Genomic DNA, 14,839 nt, shown 5'->3' with positions numbered 1-14,839 from the left:
GTGCTATAAATTGGACAAGTTGTCTGAGTGAGTTTTGATGCAGAGAGAACAGTAGAATTCATGTTCTAAGTTGTTGGCTCGGGGTCATCATCATTATGTTGCTGTTTGTGCAGAGACAATAAAATGTGAGCTTTGATTAATCATGAATTGCATAATGAGTATCGTAATTACGTAGTGTTATGTAATGGGTTGACTCTCTAAAAACAATAAGTCGGAATACAGGAAAGAGAGCTGAGTAACATGATGTCATGACACTAATCTTCCCCCAGTACCAGCAAAACAGAAGACCTGGTCATGGACTTCAGGAAGGAGGGCAATGTACATGCTTCTGTCTACATCAGCAGTGTTGAAGCTGATGGGAGTTATGAGAATTTAAAGTTCCCAGGAGATTTTCCCAAAAAATATTGACTGATGAACCTGTTGGAATTTTTTTGAGGAGATTACAAGTATAATAGATAAAAGGAATACAATGGATGTTGTATATTTGGATTTTCAGAAGGCCGTAAGGCTGCTTTCCAAGTTAAGAGCCCATGGTACTACAGGAAAGTTACTGGCATGCTTACGGCATTGGCTGAGTGGTAGGAGGCAGTGAGTGGGAATAAAAGGACCCTATTCTGGTTGGCTGGCAGTGAGTCGTTGTGTCAGTGTGGTACTGCTTTTTATGAGTGTCGGTGTGGGACCGCTTCTTTTTATGTTGTATACTAATGATTTTGATGATGGAATAGATGACTTTGTTGCCAAGTTTGCAGATGATACGAAGATTGTGGAAGGGCACGTAGTGTTGAGGAAATGGATCGGCTGCTAATGATTTGAACAGATTAGGTGAATGGGCAAGAAAATGGCAAATGAAATACAATGTTGGAAAATGCATGGTCATGTACTTCGGTAGAAGAAATAAATGTGAAGACCATTTTCTAAATGGGGAGAAAATCCAAAAATCTGAGATGCAAAGGGACTTGGGAGTCCTTGTGCAGAACACCCTAAAGGTTAAATTACAGGTTGAATTGATGGTGAGGAGGGCAAGTGCCATGTTAGTATTCATTTCAAGAGATTCAGAATACAAGAGCAAGGATGTGATACTGAGGCTTTATAAGGCACTGGTGAGACCTTACATTGAGTATTGTGAACAGTTTTGGGCTCTTCATCTAAAAGTTGTGCTGGCATTGGAGAATGTTCAGAGAAGGTTCACAAAGATGATTTTGGGATTGAAAGGGTTATCATATGAGGAATGTTTGATGGGTCTGGACCTGTACACTATGGGGGGGATTTCATTGAAAACTTACGAATGTAGAAAGGAGTAGACAATGTAGATGTGGAATCTTGACCTCTGCACCTTATTGTTTACCTGTACTACACTCTCTCTCTGTGTAACTGTTACACTTTATATGCATTGTTTTTTTCTCCGTGCTCTACCTCAATGCACTGTGTAATGATCTGATCTGTATGAACAAGTGTGCAGGACAAGCTTTTCACTCTGTCGCAGTATATGTACACCAAAAAACCAATTCCATTTCCAATGCCTTCTCTTAATCCAGTCACTTACCATCCCATCAAATATTCTGCTCCTGATCTCTGGCAAAGTCTGTGGGTCTCAAGGTGTCTTATGCAGCAGCTCAGAACCCCTGGAATAAGGGTTGAAGCTAGTCATCCTCAACCACAAGAAACAGCAAAAAGAAAGACATTTGTGTTCAAAAGTGCTAATACTGAGGTGATTGGAAAAGTATTCTTGCGATTAAATGTCTAATTTTCAAGAGATTATATTTTTTCTGTTGTAATAAGAAACACTATTTAAGGCAAAATTACAGCACAATTAAAAATTTCTCGTTTCCTTTCAATGAACATTTATGCTTACTTCTAATCTCATAGGTTGACTTAATTTCTGTTATATCTACATATCCTGCTTGCACAGACCAGTGCTAATTTGGTTTAGACTGTGTGTGCTGTAGAGGTTGTGCTATTTGTTAGGACAGGGGTTTCTTAACTTCTTTTTTGCCTTTGACCCTTACCATTAATGGAGGGGTCCTGCACCCCAGGTTGGGACTGATCTAGATCATTCATAGGTGTGAAATGTTTTATGGATATTAATTAACAGTAAGGATTTAAAAGTGTTCCACTTTATATAGCAACAACATTGCAATCAGCATGCTTTACTCATTAATAAGTCTCTGTATGTTGTTTTGGAGTACCATAGTTGGCTATTACCATAAATAGTTATTTATTAGACAGCCCTGTCCTTGTTCCTATTCTCCCATCTACAGCCTTTGTTTGGCATGATCACGTCTTTGAAATTTATTGTGTGCAATAAACTCCAAGTTTACTGAAGCGTAAAGCCTGTTAAATTCTGAGTTAAGATGATTTAGTGTAATTCAAAGCTAATTACCAAAAAAGTCACATTTCTTTGGAAATGTTTTGTAAGTGACTTGCTTTAATAAGCAACAGAAAGCAATTTAACTCTTTTTGAGTGAAACCGAAGCTCATAATGTATGTCCCATCAAAGGTAGTTATTGCTTAGAATCTTTTAATGACATGACCTGAGTATTTTTTTTAGAAATTTATTTCTGGACAATGTAAACATTTTTGGTCAGAAACTGGGCTTCCCATAGGTCATGAATTGGGTTTATCAAAGAAAGCTCTTGAATGGTAAAAAGCTGATCACCACTCTTGTAGCACACCAGAGTCAAGAAGCTTGGGATTCAAGATCTATTTAACATTGGTATACACAATCTAGGCAACTGCTCATTATAATTAGGAGCATGGGACAGTGGGGTGCCAACCTCTGTACCCATTAGAAAAATAACAATACTTACAAGTGCCCATGCTGATATTAGCTGTGAAGGTATGATGTATTGATGTGGCAATTTTAAAACAATAGCTAAACCAAGAGGTGGAAACTAATTTTTAACTTGCATTTGAAATTGGCAAGTTGTGGGTGGTGTCTAGGCCTCATAGGCCTCATTTTCATTTTTATACCAGACCTGCATTTAAATGACAGACTGCAGGCAGCAAAATGTATTTTACCAACACGTGCCTGCTTTGCAAAGCTAAAAAGCAACCTGCTTCAGCATGGATTAATTTGACTGGTTTGTTTGATTTTGGGCTTGTGTAGACAGGACGGTGTTGCCATTATTCAGAGCTCTATTTGAACTACTATTTAGCAGGTTATTGTCTCGTATATTATGCAGCTATTCAGACATCCAAATACTCAGTGGAATCCTGCAGCTGGCATAGAAACCCTGGTGATACCTCGAAGCAATCGCCTGCCTGAGATGAGTTGGGTATTAAGCAGGTATTCAAAGTGGAATTTTTCCCCCAACAAGCACAGTAGCACAATTCAATGTGCTGAGAACATTGAAATATTTTGTGAGTTATAAAAGCAGAACACGTTAATTGTTTCTGTAATTGTACTAACCTTTAATTCACCTTTCCATGAATTGATAAAATCCCGCCAGGAAAGGTTTCAGTGGATTTCTAGCATTGAGTTATTTTATTGATTGTTTAAAAAATGTTAACATGCTTTGTGCAAACACTCACTAGTGGTTATTGTTATAGTGTTGAAGAGACCAGTCACTAATGAAGAACTCCTGTCACCAGGAGCACCTTACTTAAAGAAAACACTAACAGTAAGTGTGCATTCCTTGAAGCTTTAAACAGTTACTACAGGAGCAGTGGAGCTGTTACAAAGTCGAAATGGAAGCTTTGAATTGTCTAAATTAAAATACTTCCACAAGAGAGATAAACAGGCTTATCTCAAATTGTATGAGGTCTTGTATGAGAGCCAATTTTATCTTTGCACAGAAGTGTTTTTGTAAAGCCTGGTTTCTCAGGAAACAGCATTCGTGTCCCTTCAAGTCTGAGAATTAGATCTCTGTAGCCTAATTCTGCCCTCCTTAATGCCATTAACACCAAATGTTGGGGCTTTACAGTTGTGTCTTGTAACTCTAGAAACGAATTAAAAGAAAAACACCAGCAGCCAGGACATGTCTTGTCTACTTAGTTTTCTTTAGTGAGGCACTCACGTATGACGTGGCAGCGTAATGACGTATGCCATTCACTTACTAGTATATAACCCAAAATGAACAAACAGAGAATGCCTAATCAAACAATATATTTGCAACTTTAATCAAATATTACTGAAATATTGAATACAATGCATTTACCTTCTCCTCAAGTCCAGGAGTTTTACCTGTCTTATGTCAGTCCAGACTGGAGTGCACAAGTGAGCAGCAGGACTACACCTGATCTTGGAAATGCTAACATCTGTCTGTAAGGAATCTTTGTTAAATTAATGAGAAATTAAATGTTGGAGGTGTAGCATCCAATCCTGTTTTGGACCCTTAACATCCATGTACACATTTGAGCACATTTACTCAGTAAAACACTATGGGCATTGATTAACAGTTATAGTATCCTATACAATTCTAAAGAAACTTGTTTTCTCTGATTAATTTAGTGGAAGCATTGAGCTGATTAAGATATATTAATTCATGGCCTCAGTGAGAAAGAGGAGAGATAAATGTCAGAAATATATTTAAAAAAAGTTCTTCCTTTTGAATTTCCAGACCATAAGTCTAGCTGGGGATGATTGTAATGCTTAAGTTCACAATGAATTTCAGAGATAATATGCAACATTCTGACATTTTTATATATATATAGCAAATAAGGATGAATTGTGAGTTGAGTCTTTGCGAAATCCAACTTCACTGCAGACACCACAATACTGAACCATCATCAGTGTTGGAGTGGTAAAATTTCTCCTCTGTTAGGAACAGCTTTATAACTGTACCAACACTAAACAAGAAAAGCAGAGCTAGAACAAATCTGTTTAGAAGTTAAGCAGTCAGCTTGTTCTTGCCCATTTATTTCCTCTAGTTTAACTTTGTTTTTATTTTCCAAAATCTACAGGAATATCTTCCTTTAAGATGGTTCCTCTGCAAATGGTTAATGCTGATTAATCAAACTGGTGGAAGTGGCACCATATCATGAGAACTAATCGACCACCAGTAACAAATACCTGAGCATTCAGTTCTTTCTCAGTAGAATGCTGTGAATCAAAGCACAAAATTTAGATACAAAGTTTGGGTCCTATTAAATTTGTGAAAAAGAGTTAAGTTCTTTTAAGAATTTAATTCAATTATTTGTTTAAGGATGGAACCCTGAAGCTGAAATGTTTGAAAGTCTGAATTTGTTGCTGTAGTTAAACCAAACATACATAGATTCACAAGCATATTCATCCCTACTTCCTTTACAGCAACTATTGGCTGTGAGGAGGATTTCCATTTGGTATTTAAAACCTATTTTAGCAGCAGCTGAGGCCTTTCGATATCCAGGTATTTAACTCATTAGTGTCAAATGTAATACGGGTCCTACTACGACAGTACAAACTTCCATACATATAGAAGTTTTACAGCTTTTAATGCTGCAAAAAAATTAATTTCACTTAATAGAAGAGTTACCAAACAGAATAAATGACACAAAGAAACTTTATTGGATAAAAGCGCACCTTCATTTTACTTCATTTATGCCATCAAGAAATTGTGGCTGGAAGAATGATTTATGGGTTAAAGTGGGTGGATTTGTCTTTCTTCAGCTGAATGGAGGAGGTTGTGAGCATATGCCTGTGCCAGTTACCTTGTGTGAGCTGTGCTAATATTGACAAAAGGTTTTTTTTTAAATAATAAAACAATGTTGATAGATCAAGAACCAAAACAAAATAAATTCATTTTTAATTGTACCTTTATTTTAATGTGAGCTTCAGATTAAAATATTTTGAAATCTAATTGAGCGAATATATTAATTTTGTACATTTTTCTGTTATCTGTGAACATTTAACTTTATTTGATTTGCACAATTACTGAATAAGAACAATAATTTCATTCATGACATTGTTGTCACCTTCAAGTTCCTGGCATAAAAGCAGAGCACTAACTGATAATGTTCCAACTCCTAAACACATACAATACCTCATGACTGTTTTTGACCTGCTTTGCCTTCACATTCCTTCTAAACCCTTTGAACAAGTGAAGTGGCTAATGTATTTCAACTGTAATTTTACTTTGCTGAAGCTACTGGCATAACCCCTTCTATCCTTTGTTTCTCAGCAAATGGAATTTTCCATAGATGCTTTTCTAGTTGTTGAAGTGCCTCTGTACAAACTAACTTATCAATGTTACTTCTTTAACAAACAGTGCTGAAGCATATTTGATTTGGAATCCAACCTCTCAACTGAACAACAAAGAGGTATTTTGTTTAACAAAGACATTAACATCCATGGGTTTAAATAACTCCTAAGTAATACTTGAGTGTAGATATTGCAAGACTCTTTTGCTTACATGGAGGCTTAGAAATTAAATTTTACAAATACAATTAACTTCTTGTGTTTAAAATAGCACACTTGAAATTTGCACCTAATTCTCTTAGACCTCCTTACTACCAAGACCATCATTTTGATTGTGAGTGTAACACTTAGCTGCTTGAGGCTTCCACATATCCATCCATTTTGCACTTATGCAAAATGATAATTTTGCACTTATGATAAAAGGGAAAATGGAAGCTCTTAAATTTCTAACCAGAAGCCTCTTCTGTGAAGCACACAGTTACATCTGCAGCACAATGGCATTGCTCTCTCTAAAGCATAGTCACATTGAATTAGGTTTCAAATATGCCTCAAGACTTGGCCATAATGACTCAAAATAATATGCTCATTATTGTGCATAATAATCACCATTTCAAAGATAAAGCAGGGTTAACTCATGTATACTTCCCTTGATTTCAGATTGTGGGTGATGCAGTGGGATGGGGTTTTGTGGTGCGAGGAGGAAGACCATGTTACATCCAAGCTGTGGATCCGGGAGGGCCAGCTGCAGCAGCTGGAATAAAGGTAATGGTTTTGATTGTATTTATAATCTTTGCAGTAGTCTGCCCTTACTTTGAAACTACATAACAACTTCACTGGAGTTCTCCAGAATGGAGAAAATTGGAAATTAAAGGATTGTGAGGTATAATTTTTTTGTATAGAGCTGCGTGGAGGAAACTTAACTCTTGCCCTAATCTGATAGGTATGGCATGGAGCCTGAAGCCTGCTTGAAGGCATAATTCCATTTTCCATGCACTTTCTCAAAGCTTGACTGTTGTCAACCCGTTACCCAATCTAATCCCTCCTCCTCATCCTTGCAATTCCTTATGTTGTAAATGGGAGATCTTTCAAAACCAGTCTACAGAGCGGGAGGTCATGGATGAGCTGGAGACAGTTCATTGTGGAGTTTATGTGCCAGTGGTTAAGAAGCAAGTGGGACCTCCCAGGACTTGTCTGCAGAGCAAGAGATTGCTTGGATTATTAGTAACTTAGCAAGGGCTAATAAAAAGAAGTGAGGTTTAAGTGGAGTGGCCATTGTAGAGTGCTCATTGTTGGAATGGGAGGCTTTGGCTCAACAGGTCTCAGCGAGAATAGGCGGAGGCTAAGTGTTGCGTCTTTTGGAATCATTTAGTTGACTGTAGAGTTTAGGCTTAAGAATTTCGAACCAAAGGTATAACAAGTGTAAACAGGATGGTAGTTGAGGCAATGGAATGCTCCTCCTGTAAGATGTGGGATTGCAGGATACCTAACGGTCTCTCTGATGAATGCATTGGCAGGAAGTGCACTCAACTTGAGCTCCTGACTGAGAAGGTCAGGTAACGGGAACTGGAGCTGGGTGTACTCAGGGCTGTCCAGCAGGCTGAAAACCTCACAGATGAAATTCCTACTGAGGTGGTCACGCCCGGAATGTAGGCATCAGATAGTAGATGGGTGACCACCAGAAAGTGTAAAGGAAATGCAGGGTTCCCCATGGCCATTTCCCTCAGCAACAAGTATACCTCTTTATCTACTGAAAGAGGGGAATGTCCCATTATAGGAAGCCAGTGGCACTGCCTAAGGATTAGCAGGGAAGGGAAAAGTCAGGCAGGGCAATAGTAAAAGGAGACTCGATAGTTAAGGGGATGGACAGGAGATTCTATGGCATGAAAATGAGACCGGGATGATGTATTACCTCCCAGGTGCTCGGGTCCAGGGTGTCTCAGAGTAACCGCAGAATATTCTCAAGGGGGAGGGTGAGCGACCAGAGGTCATGGTGTACATTGGCACCAATGACAGAGGCAGACGGGGAAGAAGTCCTGTACAGGGAGTAGAGAAGAGGCTGAAGAGGATAACCTCCAAGACAGAAATCTCTGAATTACTCTCAGTGCCATGTGCTAGTCAGGGAAGAAATAGAAACATAGAAAACCTACAGCACAATACAGGCCCTTCGGCCCACAATGCTGTGCTGAACATGTACCTACTTTAGAAATTACCTAGAGTTACCCATAGCCTTCTATTTTTCTAAGCTCCATGTACCTATCCAGGAGTCTCTTAAAAGACCCCATTGTATCTGCCTCCACCACCATTGCTGGCAGCCCATTCCACACACTCACCACTCTCTGTGTTTAAAAAAAATTAGCCCTGACATCTCCTCTGTACCTACTTCTAAGCACCTGAAAATTGTGCCCTCTCGTGTTAGCCATTTCAGCTCTGGGAAAAAGCCTCTGATTTTCCACACGATCAATGCCTCTCCTCATTTTATACACCTCTGTCAGGTCACCTCTCTTCCTCCGCCTCTCCAAGGGGAAAGGCCTTGTACATTCAACCTATTCTCATAAGGCATGCTCCCCAATCCAGGCAACATCCTTGTAAATCTCCATTACACCCTTTCTATAGTTTCCACATCCTTCCCATAGTGAGGTGACCAGAACTGAGCACAGTACCCCAAGTGGGGCCTGTGCAGGGTCGTATATAGAACAGGTCGCCAGTACAGATGAATGATTCAGGAACTGGTGCAGGGGATAAGGTCTCAGGTTCCTGGATAACTGGAACCTTTTCTTGGGCAGGGGCTAACTTGTACAAGAAGAATGAATTGCACCTAAACTGGACGGGAACCAGAATCTTGGCTGGGAGGTTTACTAGTGCTACTTGGGAGGGTTTAATCACAAACAAGAGAAAATCTGCAGATGCTGGAAATCCAAGCCACACATATAAAATGCTGGAGGAACTCAGCAGACCAGGCAGCATCTATGGAAAAAAGAGTACAGTTGATGCTTCAGGCTGAGACCCTTCATCAAGACTGGAGAACAAAAGATTAGTTAGATAAGCAGGTGGAACACTTCCTCCCTCACTACCATTCAGAGCCCCAAACCATCCTTCCAGGTGAGGTGACACTTAATATGTGAGTCTGCAACACAATACAGGCCCTTTGGCCCACAAAGCTGGGCCGAACATGTCCTTACCTTAGAACTAACTTGGCTTATCCATTGGCCTCTATTTTTCTAAGCTCCATGTATAAATCCAGGAGTCTCTTAAAGGATACTTCCTGCCACCCCCCCCCCCCCCCCGCCATTGCCGGCAGCCCATTCCACGCACTCACCACTCTCTGCTTAAAAAAACTTACCTCTGACATCTCCTCTCTACCTACTTCCAAGCAGCTTAAAACTATACCCTCTTGTGCTAACCATTTCAGCCCTGGGAAAAAACCCTCTTGACTATCCACACGATCAATGCCTCTCATCATCTGAAACACCTCTATCAGATCACCTCTCATCCTCCGTCGCTCCAAGGAGAAAAGGCCGAGTTTACTCAACCTATTCTCATAAGGCATGCTTCCCAATCCAGGCAAGATCCTTGTAAATCTCCTCTGCACCCTATCTATGGTGTGCACGTCCTTCCTGTAGTGAGGCGACCAGAATTGAGCACAGTATTCCGAGTGGGGTCTGACCAGGGTCCTATATAGCTGCAACATTATGTCTTGGCTCTTAAACTCAAACCCACGATTGATGAAGGCCAATGCATCATATACCTTCTTAACCACAGAATCAACCTGCGCAGCAGCTTTGAGTGTCCTATGGACTCAGGCTCCAAGATCCCTCTGATCCTCCACACAGCCAAGAGTCCTACCATTAATACTATATTCTGCCATTATATGTGACCTACCAAAATGAACCACCTCACACTTACTGGGTTTGAACGCCATCTGCCACTTCTCAGCCCAGTTTTACATCCTATCAATGTCCCACTGTTACCTCACACAGCCGTCCACACTACCCACAACATCCCAAACCTTTGTGTCATCAGCAAGTTTACTAACCCATCCCTGTATTCCCTCATCCAGGTTATTTATAAAAATCATAAAGAGTAAAGGTCCCAGAACAGATCCCCAAGGCACACCACTGGTCACTGGCCTCCATACAAAATGTGACCCGTCTACAAATACTCCCTGCCTTCTGTGGGAAAACCAGTTCTGGATCCATAAAGCAATGTCCCCTTGGATCCCATGCCTCCTTACTTTCTCAATAAGCCTTGCATGGGGTACCTTATCAAACGCCTTGCTAAAATCTATATACACTACATCTACTGCTCTACCCTCATCAATGTGTTTAGTCACATCCTCAAAAAATTCAATCAGGCTCGTAAGGCATGACCTGTCTTTGACAAAGCCATGCTGACTACAGGTAGTCCCCGAGTTATGAACGTCTGACTTATGGACAACTTGTACTTAAGAAACGAAGGAGGAGAATGCACTCCACCATTTTAAGTCATTGCCGTTGACACTGTGAGTGTTTAACCTTGTATTTGGCTTAAATTTTCTTAGTAAGATTCACCCCTCCCCCATTCCGGTCAGCTGGTGGTGCAGTGAGATCAGCACTGGGCTCAAGAACAGAGGTTTCCGAGTTTGATCCAATGACAGACCACACCCGTGCCAGGTTGATATCGATTCAGTGACTCCTGTACCATCTGTGCCAGGTTGATGTTGATCCCGTGATTCCCATACCATCTGTGCCAGGTTGATGTCGATCCAGTGATTCCCGTATCATCCGTGCCGGGTTGATGTTGAGCTCGCAACTTGACCTCGTAAAAAAAAACTGCCGCCTCCAGTTTAAATTCCCATGTGGAATATTGTGGAGGATCAAATACCCAAACCCAGCACAGCCCCCACTTGTCCCATTTAGCCTGTCTCAGTGCGGTGGACTTTAGGACTTGGGGAATTCAGTGCGGTCGTCCTTAGGACCCAGTGGACCTTGGGAGCTGGCGGAGCTCAGGACCTGCCGTCCACAGTGTTTCTGTTCCATTGACGGGAAGCGATCGCTGTTGAAAATAAAGTGGAAATAATAAAGTATTTAGAAAAAGGTGAAACAACATCGGTCATTGGAAAAGCACTAGGCTACAGTCTGTCGATGATCAGAACAATTTTAAAGGATAACAGATAAAGTGAGAATAATAGAGCATGTGAAAGGTCCTGCTCTGATGAAAGCTACAATTATTACTAAGCAACGCAGTGGTTTAATTATTGAAATACATATTTTTCTTAAGTGTTTTATATGCATAGAAAGGTAAAATATATACCATATACTAAGACAAACATTTGACTAACTGACGCTAAATAATACCGGATGTACTTGTTCCGCCTTACGTACAAATCCGACTTAAAGACGGGCTCAGAAACAGAACTCGTATGTAACCCGGGGACTGCCTGTATTCCTAATTATATCATGCCTCTCCAAATGTTCATAGATCCTGCCTTTCAGGATCTTCTCCATCAACTTACCAGACACTGAAGTAAAACTCACTGGTCTATAATTTCCTGGGCTATCCCTATTCCCTTTCTTGAATAAGGGAACAACATCTGCAACCGTCCAATCCTTTTGAACCTCTCCCATACTCATTGATGATGCAAAGGTCATCGCCAGAGGCTCAGCAATCTCCTCCCTCAATTCCCACAGTAGCCTGGGGTACATCTCATCAGGTCCTGGTGACTTATCCAACTTGATGCTTTCCAAAATCTCCAGCACATCCTCTTCCTTAATATCTGCATGCTTAAGAATCTCAGTCCACTGCAAGTCATCCCTACAATTGCCAAGATCCTTTTCTGTAGTGAATACTGAAGTAAAGGCAAAAACAGTAGAAATGGCAGTTGGAGCTTATCTGATCAAGGGAGAAGTGTTGCATCTTGGTAGGTCAAATGAAAAGAGACAGTACACTGTTAAGGACAAGATCAGTGTTAATGAACAGAAGGAGCTTGGGGTCCAAGTTCAAAGCTTCTTGAAAGTGGCTACACAGGTTGATAGGGTGGTTAAGAAGGCAGATGACATGCTTTCCTTTATTATGTGAGTTCAAAAGTCAGAAAGTTATGTTACAGTTTTATCCAACTCCAGTTAAGCTGCTTCTGGAGCATTGTTCTGGTCACCCCGTTATATGAAAGATGTCAAGGTTCTGGAGAGGGTGCAGAAGAGGTTTATCAAGATATGCTATAATGGGAAGTTGGACAAACTAGGCTTGTTTTCTCTGGAGTGACGGAGGCTATTGGAAAATCTGACAGAAATTTATAAGATTATGAGAAGCTTAGATAGAGCAGCCAGACAGCATTCCCCCCCCCCCCAAAGTTTGAAATGTCTAATACCAAGAGTATGCATTTAAGATGAGAGTGTGTAATTTCAAAGGACGTGTGAGGGGCAAACTTTTGACAGAGTGGCGAATGCCTGGAATGAGCTGCCTGAAGTGTTGGTAGAGACAGAAACATTAGAGACTTTTCTGAGACATTTAAATAGGCACACTAATGTGTAGGCAGAAAAGATTAGTTAGCTATTTGATTTCGCATAACATTGTGAGCCGAAGGGCCTGTTCCTGTGCTGTACTGTTCCATTTTCTATCTACAATCTCAATGCAACTCCTAGTCTATCTCATTTAGTGAGATGTTCCAATGGTAGTCTAAGGGTTAAAGCTTTCCAGGATTATTGGAAAGACTTCGGCTTCCCCCTTTTATGATGTTCCTATCAATTCTTAATCAGTGTAATAAAGTTTTCTTACTTGGTAGTGGGAATTTAACTTCCTTATGGATTTCCCATTGATGTTGTGATTCAGATTTGGTTGCTTTTTGTTGTTTTTCAAAGGTTCCTGGGGGTGGTTTTAAGAGCAGAGAAAATCTAAGGAGGAAGTTAGGGTTAGGGACATGGATCTGGAGAGCTTAGAGGACAAGCTGGAGTCAAATCCTCTGCTCCACGATTGAAGGCCAGGACAAGGACGTAGTGAGATGTGGGGCTGGCACACCAGTAAGAACGCGAGCCAGTGCTAGTTTGTTTCCTTTCCTTTTTTCAGTATAGAAGAACAAGATTTACAGAGTGCAACACATAGATACATCTCAACATAAAGTATGTATGTTCATATATTGTAACAAAATTGATCAAAATATTGTAGCATATCACATAAAGGTACTTTGTTGCTTGGTATGTTCTGTGCTCTGCTGAGAAAGCTATGTTTGATGCCAGAATTTGTGGCAACACTTGCGGGCTGCACTCAGCATTTTCTTGGGTGTGTTGTTGTTAATGCAAATGACACGTCTGACTATTCTTCCATGTATATGTGGTAAATGAATTGGAATCAGAATCTAGATTTCCTTGGATAGTTTTTTGGAAATGAACACAATGAAAAAGTACCACACACATAATGCTGGTGGAACGCTGCAGGCCAAGCAGCATCTATAGGGAGGAGCACTGTCGAAGTTTCGGACTCTTCGTCAGGACTAACTGAAAGGAAAGATAGTAAGAGATTTGAAAGTGGGAGGGGGAGGGTAGATCCGAAATGATAGGAGAAGACATGAGGGAAGGGATGAAGCTAAGAGCTCGAAAGTTGATTGGCAAAAGGGATGCAAGGCTGGAGAAGAGGGAATATCATGGGACAGGAGGCCTAGGGAGAAAGAAAGGGGGAGGGGGGAGCACCAGAGGGAGATGGAGAACAGGCAGAGTGATGGGCAGAAAGAGAGGAGAAAAAAGGAGGGGGAAAAAGTAAATATATCAGGGGTAGGATAAAAAGGGGAGAAGGGGCATTAACGGAAGTTAGAGAAGTCAATGTTCATGCCATCAGGTTGGAGGCTACCCAGCTGGTATATAAGGTGTTGTTCTTCCAACCTGGAATGTACCACTTCCTGATGGTGTTATGAGGCAAATGTTTTACATGTAGTAATCTATTGGTTAAGTGAATGAAGGGAGTAAAAAGCTTTGGAGTTCTTCAAAGTGAGCATCATTGTTTCTCTCTTGGGGCGTAGATAATTAAGCAATGTGAATTTAATAGATTACCCTTTCTGTATTTTCTATACAGAGATAGATTTTACTTAACAGCTATTCTTGATATTTTTTGTAGTTCCTTTAATTACTCTGATAACTGAAAATCGAAAAAAAAAAAGCTGCAGATATTTGTAATCTGAAGTTCAAAACAGCCGAGTCAGTCAGCATTTTGGACCATCAGACTATAAGACATAGGAACAGAATTCGGCCATTCAGCTCATCGAGTCTGCTCCGCCATTCCATCATGGCTGAATCCAGATCCCACTCAACCCCTTACACCTCCCTTCTCACCATATCCTTTGATACCCTGACCTATCATGAAACTATCAACTTCCGCTTTAAATATACCCATGGACTTGGCCTCCATAGCAGTCTGTGGCAGAGCATTCCACAGATTCACTACACTGGCTAAAAAAATTCCTCCGTATCTCTGTTCTAAAAGGTTGCCCCCTCAATTTTGAGGCTGTGACCTCCAGTTTTGGATACCCCCACCATAGGAAACATCCTCTCCACATCTACCATATCTAGTTCTTTCAACATTCAGTAGGTTTCAATGAGATCCCCCTGCATTCTTCTAAATTCCAGTGAAGGCAGGCCCAAAGGTGATATGAAGATGGTGGAGGGGCACATAGTGTTGAAGAAACAGGTGGATTGCAGAATGACTTAGACAGATTAGGAGAATGAGCAAGAGAGCGGCAAATAAAATACAATATTGGAAGGT

At 40.7% G+C, this 14,839-nt stretch overlaps 1 protein-coding gene across 11 annotated transcripts in view; it reads left to right on the top strand.

The window, feature by feature from the left end:
• Positions 1 to 14,839, top strand: part of LOC132399818 (DEP domain-containing mTOR-interacting protein-like) — a 100,016-nt gene that overhangs the window by 61,836 nt on the left and 23,341 nt on the right. For 6 of the 11 annotated variants that reach the window (XM_059980604.1, XM_059980606.1, XM_059980603.1 and 3 more), the window contains exons 7-8: positions 3,550 to 3,620; positions 6,773 to 6,877. In XM_059980604.1, the coding sequence (XP_059836587.1) occupies positions 3,550 to 3,620; positions 6,773 to 6,877 (176 nt within the window). Of the gene's footprint in view, positions 1 to 3,549; positions 3,621 to 4,169; positions 4,264 to 6,185; positions 6,238 to 6,772; positions 6,878 to 13,153; positions 13,207 to 14,839 lie in introns of those variants that run through there. The other 5 variants (XM_059980608.1, XM_059980609.1, XR_009514093.1 and 2 more) reach the window with 4 other exon arrangements.

Source organism: Hypanus sabinus, chromosome 9, assembly GCF_030144855.1.
Source record: "Hypanus sabinus isolate sHypSab1 chromosome 9, sHypSab1.hap1, whole genome shotgun sequence".
In the NCBI taxonomy this organism is placed as follows: Eukaryota; Metazoa; Chordata; class Chondrichthyes; order Myliobatiformes; family Dasyatidae; genus Hypanus; species Hypanus sabinus.
The sequence above is the reverse complement of the archived record's forward strand: the minus strand, read 5'-3'. Positions and strand labels throughout refer to the sequence as shown.